Source organism: Microcaecilia unicolor, chromosome 3 (genome assembly GCF_901765095.1).
Source record: "Microcaecilia unicolor chromosome 3, aMicUni1.1, whole genome shotgun sequence".
Lineage (NCBI taxonomy): Eukaryota > Metazoa > Chordata > Amphibia > Gymnophiona > Siphonopidae > Microcaecilia > Microcaecilia unicolor.
In genome coordinates, this window is record NC_044033.1 from 155,742,548 (window position 1) to 155,767,714 (window position 25,167).

Sequence of the window (25,167 nt, forward strand, 5' to 3'; positions counted from 1 at the left end):
TAGAGACACATGGAAAAGGGCAAGAGACAGAAGCTTCTATAGGAATACACAAGGCTGTGCCACATAGCACTCGAGGGTAAAAGGAATCCACTCAAAAATACACAAGGCTGTGCCACACAGCACTCGAGGGTAAAAGGAATCCACTCAAAAATACACAAGGCTGTGCCACACAGCACTCAAGGGTAAAGGGAATCCACTCATAAGAATACACAAGGCTGTGCCACAGGGCAGACAAGAATAAAGGAAGCCACTCAAGGGAACACTCTAGGCTGTACCATACAACACACAAAGGTAAAGGGAATCCACAAGGCTGGCCCCACAACACACAAGGATAAAGGGAACTGCTTATAGGGAAATACAAAGCTGTGCCACACAGCACTCAAGGGTAAAGGGAAGTGTAAGTAGCCTTAAACACAGATCAGATAAGGATCACTGCTCCCTGGAAACAGGAGACAGACTCGGCAAACAAAGGGGAAAACAGGCTAAGGGAAAAAGGCTACTCCTGAAACACCAAACTGCAGGAAGAGAAGCTACATGGTAGGCAAAGGTGAGGCAAGCAAAGGGAAACTAAAACAAACAGGAGCAAACACAGGGAACAAGCTTAACACAGAGAGCTCAACACCAAAATAGCAGGGAATAGACCAGGTGTAGTGAAGTGAGGCAATCAAGCTCATGCTGGGAATAACCAACACACACACACACACAGAATCAACAAGCTACGAGGAGAGAGCAAAACTCCAACGTATAGACAAAGCGCCCTAGCACAAACAAAGAGACAGAAACAGGCTTCAGCTGACAGTAATCAACGCCAAAGCAAATGTTGCAGGACGAGGTAAGGTTAAGTAGATCTTTGTTTCTGACGTCTGCAGCTACAGACGTCAGCTCAAACTCTGACAGGCCAATGAGAGGCGAGTTCCAGCCACTCCCCTGCCTGTTTAGCACAGCAGGTTCCAGCCATTCCCCTGCCTGTTTAGCAGAATCTTAACAATGGAAAGGAAGGAGAGAGAGAGGGCACACGCCGGATGGCAGTGGGGAGAGAGAAAGGGGGCACACGCCAGATGGCAGTGGGGAGAGAGAAAGTGGGCACACGCCGGATGGCAGTGGGGAGAGAGAAAGGGGGCACACACCGGATGGCAGTGGAGTGAGAGAAAGGGGGCACACGCCGGATGGCAGTGGGGAGAGAGAAAGGGGGCACAAGTCAGATGGAAGTGGGGAGTGAATAAGTGGGCACACGCCGGATGGAAGTGGGGAGTGAAAAAGTGGGCACACGCTGGATGAAAGTGGAAAGAGAAAGGGGGCACATGCCACATGAAGTAGGAGAGAGAAAAACAGCACATCCTGGATGGAAATTGGGGGGTGGGTGGGGGGGGGAATGAGGATGGAGTTTGTGAGAGACTGGAAAATAAGAGGAATTGAAATAGGAGAACCAGAGTGAAAAAAAGAAATGGCAAGCTTTAGGCAGACACAGCAAAAGGGAAATTGAAGAAGGTATACTAGGAAAGAATTAAATCTGGACAGAGGCAGAAAAATAAATTGAAGAAAACTGAAAGGAAAAGAAGAAAGGAGAGAAAATAACAAATGCACAGGAAATCTTGGTATGAGTTAATAAGACAATGAGGAAAGCAGACACAAGAGACTGGGACTAACACAATTAGAAAAATTAAATAGCCAGACAACAAAGGTAGAAAAAATAAATTTTGTTTTTAGTTTAGGATGAACTAGTGTGGTAACTATGTTAATAACCATTAATAAATATATAAAATTGAAATAAGACACTATCTTTATTGGACTAATTTTAATACATTTCGGATTAATGCTCGACGATGAAACCCTACTTTCTCATGTCAGAAAAGGATACCATAACAGCAGTATACTGTCCTGACCTGACCTGAGGAAAGAGGTTTTGGCTTCTGAAAGCTAACTGAAAAATATACTTGGACCAATAAAATGGTATCATCATCATATTTTCCATTTGTTGTTTTGTTTTTATTTGTTTACTTAACCCCCACCATCTCCACAAAGCCGTGCGGCTGTGTGGGCATTATTGTTCCAGCAGCCGCTAGCATGGCTTTGTAAAAAAAAAAAAAGGGGGGGGGGAGTTATAGTGTAGTGGCTGGAATGTGTCAGTTTTTGAAATTTTTGTCTATATTTGCATAGTACAGCGGGACATACATCACTTTCTCTCTCTGCTGTTGCACTGTGGCTTCTTTGGGTTCAGTTTATTACTTACTACATATTTCTGTTTTTAATTTGTGGTTAGTTATTTTATACTGCACGAGGTTCTGTGTATATGAAAGACATGGTTTTCTGTTAGCATTAACTGTGCAGGATGGATCTGTACTAATCTGGCTTCTTTACTTTTCCAATAGGGTTTATTGATGTTCTAGTATCTAATGCAGTGTTAGTGGTGCTGTGTTTTCCTAAGTAAGTGCTTGCTGTGTGACTTGTGGAAGTTACGCTGCTATTATGGTATGGTAGACTTGCTCTTTAGGTCCTGAGTAACATTTGTAGTGCTTTGTATTATGTCGCAGTATGCATGGTACTGGATTTTGGATTTGAATTTAGATCACATCTTTCTTAGTAATAGCTCAAGGCAAGTTACATTCAGGTACAGTAGGTATTTTTCTATCCCTAGAGAGTTTACAGTTTAAAATTTTGTACCTGATTCAATGGAGGGTTAAATGACATGTCCAATATTTCAAGGAACAGCACTGGCCTCCCCATTTCTCAGTCTATAGCTCTATTAGGTATAGCTAAATACAGATAACACAACACTATCTTCATTAGCTGTGTAGGGGCAAAACCCTGCATAAAGCACTACCATGAAGAACTATTCAACATTGTGAACCCAACTTTTACAGTCTTGAACACTGTCAGCTCTCGTGAAGAGGCTTGGTACTGTGAAAGGCCTCTAGAATAATGTGGAAGACATTCGGTCTGACAAAGGCAAAACAACTGTTTGCAACAACCACTTTTATTTACTGTACTTGGGACAGAACAAAAACGTACAGGGCACACTGGGAAACACCATGACATCATATTCCTGTCAACCTGGTACCAAGATCCAAGGAGAGGGTATAAGAACCCCTCCCTTGAAGCTGTTATCAGCTAGCTAGCTAGCTGGCAAGCTGTTATCTGATGGGACTGAGATATCTGCCCTCAGCTGGCTCCAAGCCTTCCTCATGACGAAGGCTCATTAATCTGTGGCATCACTTTCATGTCTACTCTTGCATGGATGGGAAGAGCTACCTGAGTTCCTGTTCACCAATCTCTGACTACTGCGGATCCTGTATTCGTGAGTTATCTGTCAGGTTGAACTGCTATCTCTTGGTGCCTGGTAGTGATTAGGGTGTTAGGTATTCTGTTAATTTCAGGATTAGGCTAGTGTGTGCTATTTTAGTTCCCTTGACTGGTACTTGACATACTGTACCATCATTTTGGGTGGTTTTGCAGAATTCACCGTCTCTGATTATATTTTCTATTTGAGGTCAATTTTGTCTAATAAACAGATTTCCTATTTTTATAACAACATCTGTTTCTCTCAGTATAAGCAGAAGTATAAGGTATCTATAATTGGTATCTATAATCTATACTGTTATTACCTCAAGAGCGAGTGAGAAGTCCTGATCTAATATCCTAGAGTGTGAAAATAACCATTTGCCTATTTATGCTTCTCACTCACCAGCCTTTCACAAGGTCTGGTAGATGTGGTTTGTCCCCACAGCTGTACCTAACCTCCATTAATTCAACCACTAAAAGGTAGCTGAGCTGAAGCTGGTGGCCATTTGGCAACCTCCCCAAAACATTGGTAGGTAAATTATTTTATGGTTGTCAGTAACCTTAGGACTTCTGTTACAGTGCTCCTGAACATCACTATTCACATGGCCAATGGGAAGATGGTAGACTGATGAACTAGGGCTTGTAGAGAGCCAAGTACTTGCATATAATTCCAGATTACTGCAAATACTTTTCTGTTTAATATGTTGCATTGTTTTACCATGATTATTCTGATTTTTTGCTACATAATTCCTTGAAGTGTATTACAGTGAGCATAATACCATCAGTAACAGAGGTACTAAAGAAGGCAGCTGGTAGACAGTGAAAAGGTCCTTCCCTGCTGTGTTCAAAAGTGACCCTACTGCCCCCCCTTTTTTTCTTTTGGAAAGTGGTGCTTGTACAGGGGAAGCAGTGTTCCCTCTAAGCAGCACTATAACATCCAGCAGCTGAGTACAATGCAGAATAGCTATAAACATAGTTACAGTACACGTGAACAAGGAGGGAAAGCATGCAAATCATGGCTCATGGAATTCTTTCCAGCCACCCTGTGTGAATGTATGCATGTGTGTTACCTGTAAGAAGTGCTCACAATGAAATGTAACTGAAATTTGTTTGCTCGTGTCAACTTCAGTCCTTAGAGGGAACAGTGCTCCAGCTTCTCATTCTCTCCACCTTCCCTGCCCCACGAATGAGTTCAGTACCTTACCTCCTCTCCTCCAGGACAGCAATACTCCAACCGGCACAGCACTAAAATCATCGAGGTTGGAAGGCTCAGGGATTTGAGCATCTTTGCATACGTAAGGCCTGCCAGCTTCTGTCCCTTCTGAAATAGGAAGTTTGGAGGAGGAGAGAGCAGGCAGGCCTCAAGCTTATACAGATGCTCAAGGCCCCACGCCCACCAGCCTCTATACTTTTGATGCTATGCTGGTTGGAGTACTGCCACCCCGGGGAAGGAAGGTAAAGCACTAACCATGTTGAGGGGGGAGAGGGGAAAGGAGGTGGAAAGAATTGTTAGATCACTGGGGGGGGGGGGGGGGGGGGGGGAGGAAGGAGAGAAGAACTGGAGACTAGAGGGGGTGGGAGGAGAGAAATACTGGGCACCATGGTTGGGGGTTCAAAGGTTGGGAAATATGCTGGATGTCGTGGGAAGGAGTGACTATGGAATGGTAGGTAACGGGAGATGCTGGAGTTGGGGGCAGAGCATGGGTAGGGTTGAGGACATAGCTTGCACCCCCAAACAAAAGGTGTTCTGCTGCCCCTGCTAAAAAGGATGAAAACGAATTTATACATACTTGACCACATTTGCATTATTGTCATCAATGCATGAGTGTTTCACTTACAAAGAAAGCAAAGCTTGTTTGCCTGTAACAAACATTCTCTGTAGTCAATAAAAATCAGTCATACAACTGGGTGGCATCACAGTTCATCATAAACTAGAGGCTTCTAGTGATTTTGTGGAATTTCTTGAAAACCATCTTTAATATGTGCAATATGCTTCAGTGATAAAACCAAGCTAATACACAACTCTGGAATGACAGGAGACAGGATGTAAGTGACTGATTCACTACCTTCAGAGAATGAATGTTATAGGCAAAAACTTTCCTTTCTCTGTAAACAGCAGGATAAATATTCTTACATCTGGGGGATGTCATCAACAAAGCCTATACAGGAATGCTCACTAGCCTGTGTGCTACAACCTTTTAGCATGTTGCATTGCAAATGTGTGTGCCTTCTCACGCAAGTATGCAAGAATATTTATCCTGCTGTCAGAGAACATCTGCCACAGGTAAGGCACTGGCAAGCAGTATAATATATTCTCACATCTGGAAATCCCTAGCTACCAGGGTGCCTTAAACAAAAAAACAAAAAAAAAATTAGGGAACAACAGGACCACAACAGGCAGGGCCAACAAATTCTGAAATTAGCTACATCTAAACTTGTTACTTATTCCATTTATTATTTTTTTTCCTCTCTCTCATTTATTTTGGTTAGGCAGCCTTATACTAAAAGAAATAGGCCTGGGGAAATGGGGGTGTGAGAGGGGTGTAAGTCAGATTCTTGACCCCAAATCGATTCTGAAGGCCTCTCTGACCAAACCAACTTGTCACTTCTGAAGTCCTGCTTCAAACTGTAGTGATATGTGAGTATTGAAGACTGCGTTCCAGTTCTGCAAATCTCCTCTAGGGAGGCTGACCTCAAGTGGGTAGTCATAACTGACATTACGATACAATATATGAGTTTTATAGCCTGCCAGCTCCCAAAATAAAGGTTCAAAGCAGATCACAATATTCAAGCAGAAAAACAGAAATCAAAACTCTAATAGTAAACGTTTTGAAAGATGTAGATCTTCAGGCTTTTATAAAACAATCAATACACAGGGGTTGTTCTGCGAGAAACAGATAAAGAGCACCACAATTTAACTGCCTGATAAGGAAAGCATAGTTCCAAAGACTTTTTATATTTAACCCTCAATATAAGCTGTGATAAGATCCTCTACAAAAAGCCCAGCCTAAGCTTAAGTAAAAGAAATGCAATCTGCTAGCCAAATAGAAAGAGACAAACTGGGAAGAGTGAGAGGGTGGAGGGTAACTATGCTTTTGAGAGTTATAGGATCGCCACTGCCTTCCACTGAAGTACCTCCTAGAAGAGGAGGCTGAGTTGGGAGCGGGAATAGAGAGACATAAGTATGTCAGGAAGCTGCTTGATGAGATTGACAACTTCTTATCAAAAAGTATCTCCATGACACGAAACATCTGCAAGCTTCTCCTCCACCTCAGGCTTGAGGTCTGCAGCCAAGCAACCCTGCAAACAACAATCCCCATTGCCGAGCAAAAATATCATAGGTTGCTCTGACCAAGTATTGCCACACTCCTGCTCTTTGGATACTAGCTAACGAAGCGTGTCAGCTAACTCCATCATACTGAGCACAGTGTTCCAGAAGTGCACATTCATGAACAGATGGTAAGAAGTATACAGGATGGAAACATAGCATTCTGGAAAAATGTTTACCAGAAGACTCCAAGATCCTCACCTCTCCCCCTAGGGGCACTGAAAAGTGTGTCTTTGTATTCTTGGCTCTTTTGAGAATGGATTTGACCACCATGGAATGGTGAAGAAACTGGACCTGCTCAAATCCTGGAGCATTTTGAATTATAGAGTTGAACTTCTTCTGACTTGGCCATCTCCCTAACAAAATTAAAGACAGAGCTCGTCTGGTGGAAAAGATTTCCATCTTTCATGCGGCAAGGTGAGATGTGAAGACAGATCAGTGGACCCTCTCCTCCAAAATGTCCTCTGATCATTTCCAGATACCCTAAAGCACTCAGAATCCAACTCCTAAAAGTACTCAGCAACAGACAACCGCATCTTTGCCTGCTCTGACCAACTAGCAGCTTGATCAGACCTCCACCCTAGGGCACTGAGGCACTAGGAACCTCCAGAATGCAGGGAATCTTCCTCTCCTGAAGCACTGAAGATAAGACACCAGCAGTGTACACTGATCCTAATGCCCTTCAAAACCTCATAAGAACATAAGAGTAGCCATACAGGGTCAGACCAATGGTCAATCTAGCCCAGTATCTTGTTTTCCAAACTGTGGCCAAGCCAGGTCACAAGTACATGGCAGAAACCCAAATTGTAGCAACACTCCATACTACAAATCCCAGGGGAAGCAGTTGCTTCCCATGTCTGTCTCAATAGCAGACTATGGACTTTTCTTCCAGGTATTTGTCCAAACCTTTTTTACACCCAGATACTCTAACCGCAGTTACATCCTCCAGCAAAGAGTTCCAGAGCTTAATTATTCGTTGAGTGAAAAAATATTTCCTCCTATTTGTTTTAAAAGTATTTCCATGTAGAACGGTTCATCAGAATGTACTGGCTCACAAGGCTTTTCTTATTGGTAAGAAGTGCATCCTAGTTAATTGGACTCAGGAATCACCGCCCTCATTTTGGCACTGGCGTAATTGCTTTCATGCCTTGCTTATGATGGAGCTCCAGGACTCTCTGCTTAATTTTAAAACACAACGTAACTTTTATCTTACTTTGGCAGGATACATTAATACATTGTCTCATAAAGCTCGGAGTCATATTCTTAATACATTTGGAGCTTTGTCTGATTCTCTTGCAGTACGTAGTGGTAATTAGATGAGCCCTATATTTCTTCCTTTTCGGGACTGGTAGTAACTTTGGTGGAGCAGAAGAGGGGTGGAGTGGGGGGCTTTGGGGGTGGGCAAGATATAGAGTTTTTTTTTGGGGGGGGGTTCCCCTCCTCAAGAGGTTCAGGTGGAGATCTGCTGGTACTGTGGAAACATTAATCGCGAATCCCATTTACCTTAATCTTCAATGTGTGAAATAGTTTTCAGAAGGTGAGAGAGAGGGCCATCAGAATACAGGCCTTTCATCCTTTCCTGAGGGGATGTTTGATAGATCTCTTACACCTGTTTATATTTAGACGATTTAGATTATTTAACTAGAGTTGGGGGGAAGGGGGGGGGAGTGTAATCCGCTGGGTTGGTCGTGAACCCTTGGGCCCTGGCCGAAGCCAGCAGAGCGACGACCCAGGCCAAGGGGAGACTGACCCACCACCACACACCCCAGCTACCCAATACCCCTAAGCTATCCTCCCCCGCAGTACAACAGGAAGAAAGGGAAATAGGCATACAGGCGGGCCTCGCGGCCGAACCGGAACCCAGGCGCGCATAGACACTCATGCGGGCCTCACGGCCGAACTGGAAACCAGACACACACAGGGAGGGTGAAAGAACCCTGAGGGCCCCCCGGGCCCCCAAAATGCCAGACGCGCTAAACCCCAGCAATATGGTAGAGGGAGTAACAAAAAGAACCAGAGCGGGGCCACACCCTCCCAGGGGCCTAGCGCGGGACAGGGGAGCTAATACAGCAAGCCAAAAGGGGTGAGATAGCCCTTGCCTCAACCCCACTGAAGACAGAGGCAGAGACACAGTATACGACGTACACAAAGGGTTAACCTCACTGAGCCAGCAGACCCAGGGAAGAGAAATCCTTAGAGTAAACAATCAAAGAGAAAGCTCCCGAGGGGAAGCCCTATTGAACAAACACACAGTCAGAGGCAGGGACACAATACACACAGTACACAAAGGGTTAAACTCACTGAGTCAGCAGACACAGGGAAGAGAAATCCTTAGAGTAAACAATCAACCGGAGAGGACACTCTCAGACAAGCAGCCTAGCTCAAACGGAGGCTGAACAAACCCCAGCCCCCACTGACAAGCAGCTGGCTTCCCTCAGCGAACTGCAGGCAGAAGGGAAGCCCAGCTGGAGGCAAGAGAACTGATTACTCACACATGCACACGCTGGCCCCCAGCTAACACAAACAGAAGGGAAAGGAAAGAAATCCCAGAACAGGAAAACTCAGATCAAAGTCAGAACACAACAATGTACTGACAGAGAACTGGACGGCTTTAGTCGCACCGGGAATGTAACGCCAAAGCAGCGTAAGAAGCAACATGCAGGCTTAAGTACTCCCCACTGACGTCAGCACAAACCCTGGCAGTCAATCAGAAGAGATATCCTCCCTCTCTCCCTGCCAAACCGGCAGAATCATAACAGGGAGATCTACATGGAAAGCTTGAAGACAAAATATTATGTTTGTTGCAGTTGAATCCTGTTTGGTGCGGTCCTTTTGACGGTTTGTTTGATTATGTCTTCAATAAAAATTGTTGAACACAAAGTATTTCCATGTAACTACTTTAGGAACGAGTAAAAAAAAAAATCAATTTGCTTCTACTCATTCTACACTATTCAGGATTTTGTAGACCTCAATCATATCTCCCCTCATCCATCTCTTTTCCAAATTGAAGAGTACTAACCTCTTTAGCCTTTCCTCACAGAAGAGGAGTTCCATCCCCTTAATCATTTTGGTCTCTTTAAATCTTTTCTAATTCTGCTATATTTTTTTGAGATACGGCATCCAGAACTGAACGTAATATTCAAGGTGTGGATGCACCATGGAGCAATACAAAGGCATTATAGTACTTTCAGTCTTGCTCACCATCCTTTCCTAATAATTCCTAGCATCCTGTTTACTTTTTTGGCCACCGCTGCACACTAAGCATAAGATTTCAGTGTATTATCTACGATGACACCCAGATCTTTTTCTTGAGCGCTGACCCCCAAGCTGGACCCTAGAATCAGGTAACCATGATTCGGATTATTCCTTCCAATGTGCATCACCTTGCATTTGTCCACATTAAATTTCATCTGCCATTTGGACGCCCAGTCTTCTGATTTCCTAAGGTCCTCCTGCAATATTTCACATTCCGCATGTGTTTTAACAACCTTGAATAGTTATGCATCATCTGCAAATTTGATCACCTCACTCGTCGTTCCGATTTCCATATCATTTATAAATATGTTAAACAGTAACGGTCCCAGTACAGATCCCTGCGGCACCCCATTGTTCACCCTTATCCATTGAGAGTAACTACCATTTAACCCTATTCTTTACTTTCTGTCCAATAACCAATTCCTAATCTACACCAGAACCTTGCCTCCTATCCCATGACTCTCTAATTTTCTCAGGAGTCTCTCATGAGGAACTTTATCAAAAACTTTCTGAAAATCTAGATACATTACATCAACCGGCTCACCTTTAGCCACGTTTATTCATGCCTTCAAAGAAATGAAGCAAATTGGTGAGGCAAGATTTCCTTCAGCTGAACACATGCTGACTCTGTCCCATTAAACTATGTTTGTCTAGGTGTTCTGTAATTTTATTGTTTATAACAGGTTCCACTATTTTACCCGACACTGACATCAGGCATACCAGTCTATAATTTCCTGACTCATCCCTAGAACCCTTTTTAAAAATTGGCATTAATGCACATCCTGCAGGCAGTACATGGATCTCAAGGATGGCTGCACCTCCTTGAGACTCGGCATCAATGCTCTCAAAGTTCTAGCTGAGATGTGATCTTAACCAGACAATCTTCCACTAGGGCATCAGTAGGGGCTAAGTACCACACAGACCTAGAGGGCAGCAATGTATCATGATTCCGGGCATGACAGAAGTGCTCCAAGCTGCCACTGTAGAGGCAGGAGCACCCCTGTGCATTTACATGACCAAGAGGTGGCCATATCTCAGAGAGAAGAACCATTTGAAGGGTTTTCAACCTTCCCTCCCAATCGGATTGCCTGGGCACATACAGGAACAGACTTGAACAGAAGCACCCCAGTTCACATAGGTGCTGATGCTAGGCTGAAAAAGAGCATGCAATACTGGAGCGGGAGGTCCCCCCCCCCCACAATTACAAATCCATCGTTCTGTGATGCTTCTTCTGATTTGTAAGAATCACTGTGGGGGTAATTCTTAAAAGGGTGTCTAAAGTGAGTGCACTAAGTGTGACTTCTATAATGGCAATTATGTGGGAAAGGGAAAGGGGGGGGATGAGACTTGATATACCACCTTTCTTACATCAAAGCAGTTTACATATTATATATAGGTGCTTATTTTGTACCTGGGGCAGTACAGGGTTAAGCGACTTGCCCAGAGACACAAGGAGCTACACTTCCTAAAAGAAACATCCATAAGCCATTATTAAGATAGACTTAGAAAAATCCACATGCTCAGTGGTTCACAGTAAATATACGTTATTACACAATTAAAGTTTATATCAATCAGATCCTTTGCATCCAAGTCAACTAGGGATACTATAGTAGAGCCAGTGCTGACAGCCCCTGAGAAAAAGGCAACCATAGTTAATGATCAAAGTTGACAACTAGTGGCCAAATTTAAGCCACATAATTGCAGACTTCCAGGGTAGTCTTAGTACATGGAGCCAAGATCAGGGTCATTACTGAAATGACCAGCAAGGGAGCAATGATAGAAAATCCCAAATGAAAAATCCCATCCCTTTTTCCGACTGGACTAGAGATTCAATGGAACAAGAAAGCTATTGTCAAAAAATATCACAAATGCACATACACTTATTAAACTAGATCTAAAACTTTTCAAACCTTTACTCTCATCCCCTATAAGGCCACCTAGAAAAACAAAATTCTAAAAGGTAGTTAGAACTATACTTTGAACAAAATGATTATAAACATGCTGTAGATATATAATGCTCAGCTGAACAGCTGGGAAAACTACCAAGAGCCTCCCATACTGCAACTGGCATTCTGCTGATTTGGGATCCCAAATATACACAGACTAATTTATAATATGGCTTACACATATTGGGGCCATTAAATATGCAAGTTGTATGTTCATTTGTTTAACAATGAATTTTCATAAATATGCAAGTTGCTGCTAACACACATGTAAAGTGCTTAGTGACATCTACTTTCATTCTCTAAGGAGTCCTTTTACAAAGATGGCTAGCATTATCATCGCGCTAACAATAAGCGTGAGTTATACACTAGAATACCCGTATATTCCTATGGGTGTCTCTAGCGTTTAACACATGCTAATCAAAAATATTAGCACACCTTTGGAAAAGACCCATATACAAGATAAATATTTATTTACCAAGAAAGCAAGAGCATTAAAAGATTCAAGAAGCAATTTTTTTAAGAGACTATTAATTTTTTTTTAACAGTACAGCAGAGGCACATGGGATCCAATCAAGCAAAGATCACAGGAGGTGAACTTAGAAACTGTTTATTAAAATAACCCAAAGTTGCCACCGTTTGCCTATAGAAGGCTGCTTCAGGGGCAGCAACTGTTGGCCAGACATAAGGCATAAATCAAAAACAAAATATGATCAAATAAAAATCCCCCCCTCCAAAAAAAAGAAAAGAAACATTCAAAAGCATAATATACATGAATAAAAATAAACCCACAAAATTAAGATTAAACCAATTAAGAACATGTACATTTCTAAAATGAACCACTTATAGAGGAAACATAAAAAAATCAATTTAAAAAAAACATATATAGAAATACAATTTTGCTAGTGAAATATAAAACATTAAATTGGCTTAAAAACAATAAAAAGAGATGTTCTACATTGTTGTGAGGTAGGGTGTGAATAAGTTCAAAAAGTCTTAGTTTCTTGCTATGATGAATCTAGTGAATCGTGTAAAGAACCTTTGACCCCAGTGCACTGAATATAAACTTGGTGTACATCAAGCTAGGTTACTCTTCAAAGTGACTTTCTGGGAAGGAGTGCTGTGGCTGTAAATCCTGATCTTTTAAACTCTGCTTACACACTTTGTTTATAGATAGTTATACTGCTGCACACTTTTTAAGGACAGCCTTTTTGCTGCTTCCTTTTAGAAACAACTTAGATGATTGCTTGTTTCAGAAACATTAACCAACTTTTCATTGCTGAAAATCTAAAGCCTGGGAAGATGTATACTTGTGGCTCACTAAGATGTCTTGTAAGAACCTGTATGCGATTCACTAGATTCATTATATCAGGAAAGACTATTTAAATGAACTTATCCACACCTACCTTACAACAACTTAGAATATCTATTTTTATTAGTTTTAAGCCAATAAAACCAATAAAAATACTGGACAAATAGGCCAGTGTTGGGCAGACTTCTACGGTCTTTGTCCTGATCGCGGCTGAACATATTTGGATGGGCTGAAGTGGGGCCTTGATGACAACTTCAGTGGTTGGAGAACACGGCCAGGGCAGACTTCTACCGCCTGTGCCTTGAAAGTGGTGGGACATCAGGATAAAGCATGAGTTTACCTTGTTGGGCGGACTGGATGGACCGTGAAGGATCTTTATCTGCCATCATCTAGTATGTTACTATATGTGATTTCATGTTTTATATTTATTTCACTAAGATGCATGTTTATGTATGTTTTTATTGATCTTTTTACATTTGGTCTAAAAGTGATTAATTTTACAAATTTGCATGTCCGTGAATGTTCTTTAACTGGTTAATTTTAATTTCATGGGTCATTTATAATTGTTTTATTCATAGATATGACTATTTTTAATGTAAATTTTAAATGTTTGGGGTTTTAATTTGATTGTTCTTATTTTGTTTGATTTTAATTTATGCCTTATGTCTGATCAACAGTTCCTGTCCTTGAAGCAGCCTTCTATAAGAAAAACATGGCCCCGCTGGACTATTTTAATAAAAGCACTTTTTAAGTTCACCTCTTGTGATCTACTCTCTTTTATCATATGAATTTTTGTATACAGAGTGGTAACAGTAACTGGACCTTAACTATCAAAGATCACTCTTCAAATTAAAAACTTTAGCCTGTTAAGGTTTAAATATTGACAGATTACTTGTTTATTTGACGCATATTTCTACTTCTGTTTTATTTAGAAAGATATACATACTGCTTCATCAAGGGCAGTGGCCATTTAAAATAGTATAGTATTTTAGCGCCTTTATAGTCACCGCATGCAACTGTTAAAAATGTGATTAAGAATGCTCTAGTTAAGCATACCTATCCTGCAATAGCCATTCAAATGTTGGGTACGGAACTTTCTACTATTAAATCAGTTATTTTATTTCCTGTAAAAAAACACGTCACTATGCCAGGTGGCATGAGGTTTGTCAGAACTCAACATCCAAGAAATGCCTTGCAGCATTATGAATACAGTAAATAAATCTAAGATTATAAATGCCTTAACGTAACAGAAGAGTGCTAGAGAGGCTACCACTAATGTTTCATGTTTACATTTAATGGAGGTGATCTCCTTTCAATATTTTGCAGAATTTCACTCAGTTTGTGAAGGATAGATATTTGTGATAATGAAAGTAAGCTTTATCTCAGGCTCATGGTTTCAGGTCTTCAACTTGTCACTACAAGCTAAAATCTATTTTTCTTACACCACTGTACCTAAAAATCACAGGTCAGGAATCTTGGGATACTGCTAGACTCATCACTCACTCTGATACCACAAATTCAAATAACATTCAAAAATTCTCTCTGTCACCTATGGCAGCTAAGAAATCTCTCTCCATATATTGAAAAGATGAATCTGACCACAGTGGTCCATGCCATGATACATCACAACTACACTACTGTAATGCCCTGTACACTGGCCAAAATGAGTTTATATCAGCTCTAACTAATTCAGAATGCTGCGGCACAACTGATAGAAGGCTGCAAGTGATGTGACCACATCACACCCTTCTTGCAAAAGCTACACTGGCTACCAGTACCTTACAGGGCTAGATTTAAAACTCTTACGTTTGATTTTCAAGGCCTCAGATAAAATAAATAGTAAGTTAGCCCTTTACACACCTTTAAGACCTCTAAGGTCCTCTCAAGGATCATCACTATGTGTACCCTCATCAACAGAAATTGTACGTGGTGATACCCACCAGCGAGCCTTCTCAGGAGTAGCCCCCGTGCTCTGGAATGTACTCCCGGGGGACTACATATAACTCAAGAATACCTCTACTCCAGACTCCGTTCCTTTTATTTCGCTGCACCTCACGCCTGGAATAGACTTCCCGAGCTTGTACGTCTAGCCCTGTCTTTGGCCGTTCTCAAATCCAGGCTAAAAGCCCACCTCTTTAACGCTGCTTTTGAATCCTAACCACTATTCACTTGCCCTATACCCTTTTATCCCCACCTCTTTAATTTCTTTACCTCTTAGTTATTCAGTCTGTCTGTCCTATTTAGATTGTGAGCTCTTTGAGCAGGGCTGCGTATGCCTTGTAGCGCTATAGAAGTGATAAGTAGTAGCACTAGCACTTCAAGAAGCAGGTGAAAGCCTGGCTCTTCTCCCAAGCCTTTAATACATAGGGTATCCAACTACACACCCATTCTGCACCTGGACTAGAGCTTGCTATACATACTGTAAACTTAGATCAGTTCTTTATCTCTTGCTTAACTATACAAAGAACTCTCCTGCTTAGCTATACAAAGAACTTGCCTTGATTTTAGCTATCAAATTATCCTAACTCTGTACCACGTGTCTTGTTCCTATCACATATCTGCTCTTGGTCCTTCAACTATAGGGCAAGCCATATTGTAGAAACTCTTTAGCATCATATCTATGTTAGTTGAATGTTCTAACGCATGCTTATTAGGTGTATTATTAGTATTATGCTAACATTGTATTGTAACGTTGGTATTTGAATTCCAGTGTTAAATGTGTATATTTTTATACTGTTTCACAGTAGTTCTATCATTAGTTTTCAATTTACTGTTTTCAGGTTTACCTCATTTATTGTATTTATGTTTATTCTTGATTATTTTACTATTGTTATGCTGTTAACAAAATTATAAGTTTTATGTTAAAGTGTACCTGCTGTACACCGCCTTAGGTGAATTTTTTCATAAAGGCAGTTAATAAATCCCAATCAAAGAAAGAAAGCCGTTTATGCAGTATAATTATTATTAAATCTACCTGTCACTGATTCTGATCTGGAATGCTCTTCACTGTCTGAATCTTCTAGAAGATCATCACTAGAACCAAAGAACAGAAAGATGACACTTGTTAGAAATAGTTTCTTAATCACCATCCTCATTTACAAAATGATAAAATAAGAGTCCTAGTAAGGAAATCCTATAATCAGATTTTGTCAAGGGACTAAGGAAATAGGTGTTTGATACAGCTAGGATGAGTACAGTGGTCCTGATAACTCGAGTCTGCTTTAAAAGTGTTATTCCAGTAACTTCACATGTTATACACACTTGGGCCCTCATTTAAAATAAGGGCAGACATGCTTTCTTACCAGAAGGATTTCTATAGTGAGGTTTAGCATCTAATGTAGAGGGATGATATATAGGCCTACAAAACAACGAGAGGAGCGCAACAGAAATGCAAACCTGTTTATTCTTTCAAAAAGTACAATCTAGGAAGACACCATGATATAAAGTAGCACATACAAAATAAGTTGTAGAAAATATGTTTTTCACTCAACATAAACTCTGGCTTTTGCTGCAGGTGGATGTGTAAAAGTAGATAACATAGCCAAGTAAAAAAAAAAATAATTATAATAAAAAAAAAGTTATATTCCTGGAGTAAATGTTCATAAACCATTACAGACAGACCTGAAGAAAACAACAGCTTCTCCAAGGATAAGCAGGATAGCCAAATCATCACATATGGGCAACATCTGATGGAGCCTATATAGGAATGTCATCACTTATCCAGAACATTTGAGAATGCTCTACCATGCATAAACTCCTGTTTCCACCTGCTGCTAGCACGCGGGACCCACTAGTCCATAATTTTCCTCAGAGCTGGTTGCTCCTCTCTCTTCACAGTCACCTCAGTGCTATATTTTCTTTTTTGAAAATATTCCCTCTGTGGGAGGAGGAAGTGATGTCATCGCACTGAATGGCAGTGTGATTCCTTCTCTCCCACTGAACCTCACCTAAATCCTCTCTATCCAGAGCCATCTGTCATTTTATTTGCACTTTTCTGACCACTTGTGTCTTTGAGGAATAAACAGTTATGAGCAAACACCAATCTTCAGGGCACCGAGGTGGTGAATGGCAGTCACTTGGACTTATCAGCAAGACAGTAGTAGGCCATGGTTCTCCAGTACAGGCCTCAGGCTCAGATTCTGACTCAGCAGTGTCAGTGGCTGGTTCTCATCATGCTGCACCTAAACACAACCTTTTGTATGAACTTCAGTAATTTGTAATGGAAGTCTGGGATGAGATTAAGACTTCAAGAGGAGATTTTTGACCGGATTAATACAATCAGTGCTGACCTGTGTGAGATGGGAGGACGGGTGAAAGACTTAGAGGTTAAAGTCAACGAGCACACGGATCAACTGTCGACCTCTCAAGTACAAATCACACAGCTCCCTGATCAATAGAGTATTTACTTTATAAACTGGACAACATTGAAAACAGAGGCCGGAGAAAGAACATGCTGTTTCAAGGGGTGCTGGAAGGCGTGGATAATGAAGATGTCCTCGAGATTGTGTGCACACTCTGCTGACAGTAATTAGGCCCTGATGGAGATCCACAGCTATCGGAATTGGAGAGGGCTCACTGTGCCTTGAGTAAATCTCTGGATAAGGAATCTCAGGATATTATAGCTCGATTTGCTATAAGACTGAAAGCAAGTACTAGCTAAAGTACATCAGACTTCACAGTTGTTTTACAATGAGGCTCACATTCTGGTGTTTCAGGGTATCTCTGCTGATACTTTGCTTCAGCACCACAATAAGAAGCTGGCCTTAGATCATCTGAGTAAAGCTAAGAATAAATATCAATGGGGCCTTCCCATTTGCATACAGTATATGCTTTCCTGCTGGAAGTAAGATGCATCGCATTCACACCTTGGAGGCATGGAAAATTCTACATGAGGACGGCTTGGCAGCTACCTCACTCCCCCAAGTGTTCTTCCACCTGTAGCTCTTGCTAGATTACAACGGTGGCAGAGATCTTCCAGCAAGAAAGGGAAGTGTCTACCTAACAGTCAAGCTCCAGGCCCTACCTGAACTTTCCCTTTCTTTGGTGTTGAAGACATTGGTTTGCTGGTTTTTATATTGCTGCTGTCTTGTATTTACTCTTCCTTTCTTGTGCATTGATTGTTACCACCTGAATGGGCTTTCAGGTGGTTTGGGATTGGGAACTCTTACATAATCTTATTTATTTCTATTTATTGGTGGAGGAATGGGTGGACGGGTTCAAAATTTGGTGCAAGGACTCAGGCCTTCGGGTGATCCATTCAAGAGTCCTGGTGTTCTGTTTCTGGCTGGTGTATGCTGATTGGTTATGGGAGTCGGGGGAGGGTTCTGGATAGGGAGTGGGGTTGGGGCAAGAAAGGTGGGGAAGAGATCAGAGTTGTAATTTTTTTTGGAGACTGGTATTGGGAGGGGGGTCTTGGGACTGGGAATTTGTAATGCTTTTCTTTATATTTTTTTTTATGAGTGCTGACCTAACTGATCTTGCTTACAATGTTAAGGGCTTGAACGCCCCTAATAAGAGACATTCCCTATTTAGAGGATTGCATAGGGTTAAGCCACATGTTTTTCTACAAGAGATATTTCAGAGCACAAGTGGAGGAGTGGCCTAGTGGTTAGGGTGGTGGACTTTGGTCCTGGGGAACTGAGTTCGATTCCCAGCACAGGCAGCTCCTTGTGACTCTGAGCAAGTTACTTAACCCTCCATTGCCCGCCGCATTGAGCCTGCCATGAGTGGGAAAGCGCGGGGTACAAATGTAACAAAAAATAAAAATATTAGACACACCCACAGTATCCCTTTGCCATATGTGCCTCTAATGTGCAGGGGCTGTGTTATTCATGCTGATGTTCAGGTAAAGGTACAACTTATTCAAGAGGTCATTATCTTTTTCTTTATTACTTGATCAGGTAGAGGTTACTCTGAGTTCTGTGCTCCTAATGACCATCAGGATGTGTTTTGTTTTGGGGGGGGGGGGGGTGCTATATTATGTACAGCATTATCCAAATTTGTCCAGGAGAAGTTAATCATGGCCGGGAATTTCAATGCCAACATACAACCTACTTTAAATCATATAGCCCTTGCCACCAACATTCTCTCGAACCTTAAGTCAATTGATGGACAGTCTGGGATTATATGATGCTTGGCAGTTCAGTCACCCCTCTACTCAGGACTATATTTTCTTTTCACATACACAATACCTACTCTAGACTTGATTAACTTCCTTAATTATTTTTTAATAAGTGGTAATCTTATTATTTAAGATCATGCTCCTGTATGGGCTACCATTCTGTCCCTTCATGAGGAGAATCGAGAGCGGATATACGCGTTTAATAATTTGATTTTGCAAAATGATGAGATTTGCGCAGGTTACAGTCCTATCCTCAAACAATATTTAGACTTTAATATGCATACCGGAGTTTCTCTATGGTCTGGGATGCTTTAAAGGAAGTAACCAGAGAATTTGGGGTTGTTTGTTTTTTACTAAAGGCTAGTCAGCATTCTCATGCTCAGCATGCTTTGTTGGCCTAATGTCTTTCCACTATTAGTAGACTGTAAAAGTGCCATAAGAACGGGGCTCCCTTGCAGTTTTTAGAGAGTTACAGGCAGCTAAATTGCAGCTGAATAGTATTTATACTGGGCAATTGCATTTTGTCAATAATAGATTGAAAGATACTCATTATGAATATAGTAATAAAGCTGCTAGATTTCTGGCTTTTAAGTTGCATAAGGCAAGAGCGGTTAGGAATATATTAAAAGTCAAGGATGCTGCAAGTCATCTATTAACCCCACCTTCTTTGATGAGAGATCGTTTTTATCATTTCTGTCAGGAGCTCTAACCTAAAGATTTGGCTATTCAAAATGATGCTTTTTTTTTTTTTTAATTATTTGCATTTAACACTTTATATCCACAGAATAAACTTATAAAGGGGGGGGGGGGGGGGGGGGAAACAGCAGTACATCAGAAAAAAATTAAACTTAGAAAAGAAGAGGAGAAAAGAAAAGAAATTCAATTTAGACCACAACACCTTATGGACCAAGATTCCAGGAAAAAATTAATAAGGAAAAATATGACTATAAGTAATAATTATACTACAAAGTAAATGGAGAAAATAAAACTCACAGCCAATCTTACAAAATATTACATCAAGCAGGACCCTCAACAGGTATACTCCCCACTCCTCCTTTAGAAGCAAAAAAATTCCAACAATTTCTTGGGATCAAATAAAACAATTAACATTATTTAGATATACCATATATCTGCAAAAAATTTTAAGTCAAAACGAAAAGGAGCCGACGAGAGAAGGAAAAATTCTAGACTTGGTCCTTAGTTGAGCGCATGATCTGATCAGGGACATTATGGCACTGGGGCCCGCTTGATAACAGTGATCATAATATGATCAGTTTTGATATCAACCTTGAAGTAACTATACACAGGAAGCCAAATATGTTATCGTTTTTAAAAAAGGAGACTATGATAAAATGAGAATGGTTAAAAAAAAAAAAAAAAAAAAAACCTTAGGGGGGCAACAGAGAGTAAAAACTGTACAACAGGCATGGACGCTGTTCAAAAATACCATCCTGGAGGCCCAGGCCAAACATATTCCGCGAATTACAAAAGAAAAATATTGTCTTTACTTTCATCATATGAAAACAAAGCTCTTGGGCTCATCTATACATTACTACTACTTAACATTTCTAAAGCGCTACTAGGGTTACGCAGCGCTGTACAGTTTAACAAAGGACAGTCCCTGCTCAAAGGAGCTTACAATCTAAAGGACGGAATGTCAAGTTAGGCAGTCTAGATTTCCTGAATGGCGGTATAATGGTTATGTGCCGAAGGAGGAGGTTATGTCCCGAAGGCAACATTGAAGAGGTGGGTTTTGAGCAAAGATTTGAAGATGGGCAGGGAGGGGGCTTAGCATATGGGCTCAGGAAGTTTATTCCAAGCATAGGGTGAGGGGAGGCAGAAAGGGCGGAGCCTGGAGTTGGAGGTGGTGGAGAAGGGTACTGAGAGGAGGGATTTGGCCTGTGAGCGGAGGTTTCGGGTAGGAACGTAAGGGGAGATGAGGGTAGAGAGGTAAAGAGGGGCTGCAGATCGAGTACATTTGTAGGTAAGTAGGAGAAGCTTGAACTGTATGCGGTACCTGATCGGAAGCCAGTGAAGTGACTTGAGGAGAGGGGTGATATGGGCATATCGGTCCTGACGGAAGATAAGATGTGCAGCAGAGTTCTGAACGGATTGAAGGGGGAATAGAAGGTTAAGTGGGAGGCCAGTGAGGAGTAGGTTGCAGTAGCCAAGTCAAGAGGTAATGAGAGAGTGGACGAAAGGAAAGGGCGAATTTTGCTGATGTTATAGAGAAAAGTGACAGGTTTTGGCTATCTGCTGGATATGTGCAGAGAAGGAGAGGGAGGAGTCGAACATAACTCCGAGGTTGCGGGCAGATGAGACGGGGAGGATGAGGGTGTTATCAACTGAGAAAGAGTGGAGGGAGATGAGAAGTGGGTTTGGGTGGAAAGACGATAAGCTCGGTTTTGGCCATGTTCAGTTTCAGGTGGCGGTTGGACATCCAGGCAGCAGTCAGATAAGCAGGCCGATACATTGGCCTGGGTTTCAGCAGTGATGTCTGGTGTGGAGATATAAAGCTGGGTGTCGTCAGCATAAAGATGATATTGGAAACCATGAGATGAGATCAGCAAGCCCAGGGAACAGGTGTAGATTGTGAAAAGAAGGGGTCCAAGGACCAATCCCTGAGAAACTCCAACAGAGAGCGGGATGGGGGTGGAAGAAGATCCATGAGAATATACTTCGAAGGTACGGTGGGAGAGATAAGAGGAGAACCAGGAGAGGACAGAGCCCTGGAACCCAAATGAGGACAGTGTGGCAAGAAGTAGGTTGTGATTGACAGTATCAAAAGCAGCGGATAGGTCGAGGAGGATGAGGATGGAGTAATGACCTTTGGATTTGGCTAGGAACAGGTCATTACAGACTTTAGATAGTGCCGTTTCTGTTGAGTGTAGAGGGCAAAAGCCGGATTGAAGCGGATCGAGGATGGCATGAGAGGAGAGAAATTCAAGGCAACGGCTGTGAACAGCGCATTCAAGTATCTTGGAAAGGAAGGGCAGAAGGGAAATGGGGCGGTAGTTGGAGGGACAGGTAGGGTCTAGTGAAGGTTTTTTGAGGAGTGGTGTGACTACAGAATGCTTGAAGGTGTCAGGGACAGTTGCAGTGGAGAGAGATTTTACTAGAGATACCCCGAAAAGGAGACAGGAATTCTTGGTTGTTAAGCCATGACGGCTGTCTTTTGGACTTCAGTCTTTCTTATTCCAGAGCAAACATCACCAGAAGCATAGCTCTCTCAATTATTACTTCTAAAGAGCATTCCAAAAATTCAGTAAGATTTAATTCAAACTGATGTCCATCAGTAGGATTCCTCAAGGCTCCTGACAAAGCTCTAACTATAGGAAGAAAGCCTTCAGTTCATAACCCTAAAATCTCCTGAAAATATTTCTTCAACATGTCCAGTGCACAAATTAGTGGGTATTTAGAAAAATTCAGAAACCTCAAGTTATTCCTTCTGAGGTGAATGCCCAAGTATTCAAGCTTCTAAGCCTGAATATTACTCTCCTTAACAGTAGTAGAAACAAAGATCTGAAGTCCTTGCGCCTCACTCTCGAAGGAGCCTTCTCTGGCAACCTGTTGCCCCAAGTCCTTAGATAGGACAGAGTATCAGTAAATATACATAATTCCTGAAGGAAGCAGGGAGAGACTTTGAAGGCGAGAAGTCTGCAGACCCGAAATGGCATCCCACAAGGACTCCAATTTTCTTCCATTCTCCTGGACACAAGAAAGACATACCCTCAAGCAAAGAGAGGGGTTGTACTCCACTCAAATCACTTCAGAAGATACCACTTGGGAAGAGGCAGCAACCAGTCCCCCCTTAAACACCAGAAGATCAGGCAGCTTTTTCGGTGTCTCCAAACCTGACGTTCACACTGCAGCAAAAATACTTTTGGGTCTAGGAGGTGCGGTATTCAAGGGAGGACTCCATGCTGTGGTCTAAAGCTGATTTAAGAGACCCAACTGAAGCAGTCAAACTCCAAACCTTTCCAAGGAGGCTTGCTTTTGGGTAAGGTCTCTGCCGGGGCTTGGGAAGACTTCCCTAGCTTTCGCTTTCCTCTTCCCCATGAAAAGACATGGGGAGACGCACCCAAGCTGCAGGACAATCGCGGAGGGTGAGAGGAGTTCAGAAGCACATGTTTGGCCAGTACCATCCTAGAGGCCCAGGCCAAACATATTCCATGAATTACAAAAGAAAGACGGAAGTCCAAAAGACAGCCGGAATGGTTGAAAAGTGAGGTGAAGGAAGCTATTAGGACTAAAAGAAACGCCTTCAGAAAATGGAAGAAGGAACCGTCTGAAAATAACAAGAAGCAACATAAGGAGTGTCAAAACAAAAGCAAGGCACAGATAAAGAAGGCCGAGAGGGATTACGAAAAAAAGATAGCACTAGAGGCAAAAAAAAAACATAATAAAAAATTTTTTTCGGTATATTAAAAGAAGGAAGCTGGCAAGAGAATCGGTTGGGTTGTGGACGACCGAGGGGTAAAAGGAGTGATCATGGATGACAAAGACGTAGCAGAGAGATTGAATGAATTCTTTGCTTCAGACTTCACCAAGAAAGTTTTGGGTGGGATACCGGTGTCGGAAATGGTATTTCAAGTGGACGAGTCAGAGAAACTTACTGAATTCACAGTAAACCTGGAGGACGGTATTCTTCCCCCCCCCCCCCTTCTATCCCCCCCTACTCCACCCCCCATTCCCCCTCCCTTGTACTAATATCACATTCTTCATACATTCAATAAATGACTTCGTGTTGATGGAGTTAACGTATTCCAAAGAGGTGCCCACAATTGCTGAAATTTTTCCCCTGCCTGTGATTCAAAGTCAACAATCTCCACCCTTTCTATCCGCATCATTAACAGCATTTTCAACCGCCACTGTTGGAGGGAAGGCGCTTTAGTAGCCAACCACTCCGTTAGGATAATCTGTTTGCCAGCTATCACGGTTCTGGCTACAAATGCTGTAAAGCCCCTCGCCAAGGGCTGCCGCAACTGGGGTTGGCCAAACAGTAGAGCCGGATCATAACTCCAACGCTGGTGCCAGATTTTATTAACATAGTTTATAATGGCCTTCCAGAGTCCTTCTATGCTTTTGCATGTCCAAAACATGTGTCCCAAGTTGGCACCCTCTGTTCCACACTTCGGGCACTCCCCCCAGGACGACAGACCCATATAAAACGCTCTTCTAGGGGGAATATGCAGCCGAAAAACAAATTTGTACTGTAATTCCCAGTGTGTAGACTGGTATGTCACCCTTCTGAGTGATAATACGTGAGACCGCACCAACGCTGATGCAACATCTGTCCCTAAGTCTGTTGTCCACTGCTGAGATAGAGTTTTATAATCCGGTTTTGGCATAGTATCTTTTATGTGCCTGTGGTGATGGGAGAGTGGCACTCTCTGTTGGGCCTCCAGGGAGAAAGCCAACGCAAGTTCCTCCTGAACATCCTCCGCTAGGTGCTCCCAGGGCAGAGATGTCACATAATGTTTTAACTGCTCATAGTGAAATCGTTCTCCATCAAGAAGGCCGTATTCTGCTTTCAGGGCCTCGAACTATTTCATGCGCCCCTCCCGGGTTAGCACCTGTAGCAGGTACTCCAATCCCCACTTTTTCCATTTCCTAAATGCCCCATATATACTGCCTGGTACAAAGGCCGAGTTGTCACAAATGGGTAAGTATGGCGAGACCTTTGTTGAAAAATGATGCATCCTACTAACCCATTTCCAGGCTGCTACTGCTGTTCTCATAATCAGGGCTTGCTGTAGGACCTGCGGGATGGGCACTCCAGTCGAGTGCAGATAGTTGCTGAAATGGGTCCCCAAAGTAAAACTCAGTTCCACAGAAGTATCTGAAAAGTCACTTGTTCCTCGGAACCAATCATTTATATGTCTCATTCCACAGGCCACATTAAAGTACCGCACGCTCAGCAGTCCTA

General features: G+C 42.2%; 1 protein-coding gene across 1 annotated transcript in view; it reads right to left on the minus strand.

Moving 5' to 3' along the window:
- The window catches only part of BIRC6 (baculoviral IAP repeat containing 6), a 965,314-nt gene that overhangs the window by 805,453 nt on the left and 134,694 nt on the right, over positions 1 to 25,167 (minus strand). Inside the window, 1 exon segment of the mRNA XM_030196513.1 lies at positions 16,092 to 16,150. Coding sequence (XP_030052373.1) covers positions 16,092 to 16,150 — 59 coding nt within the window.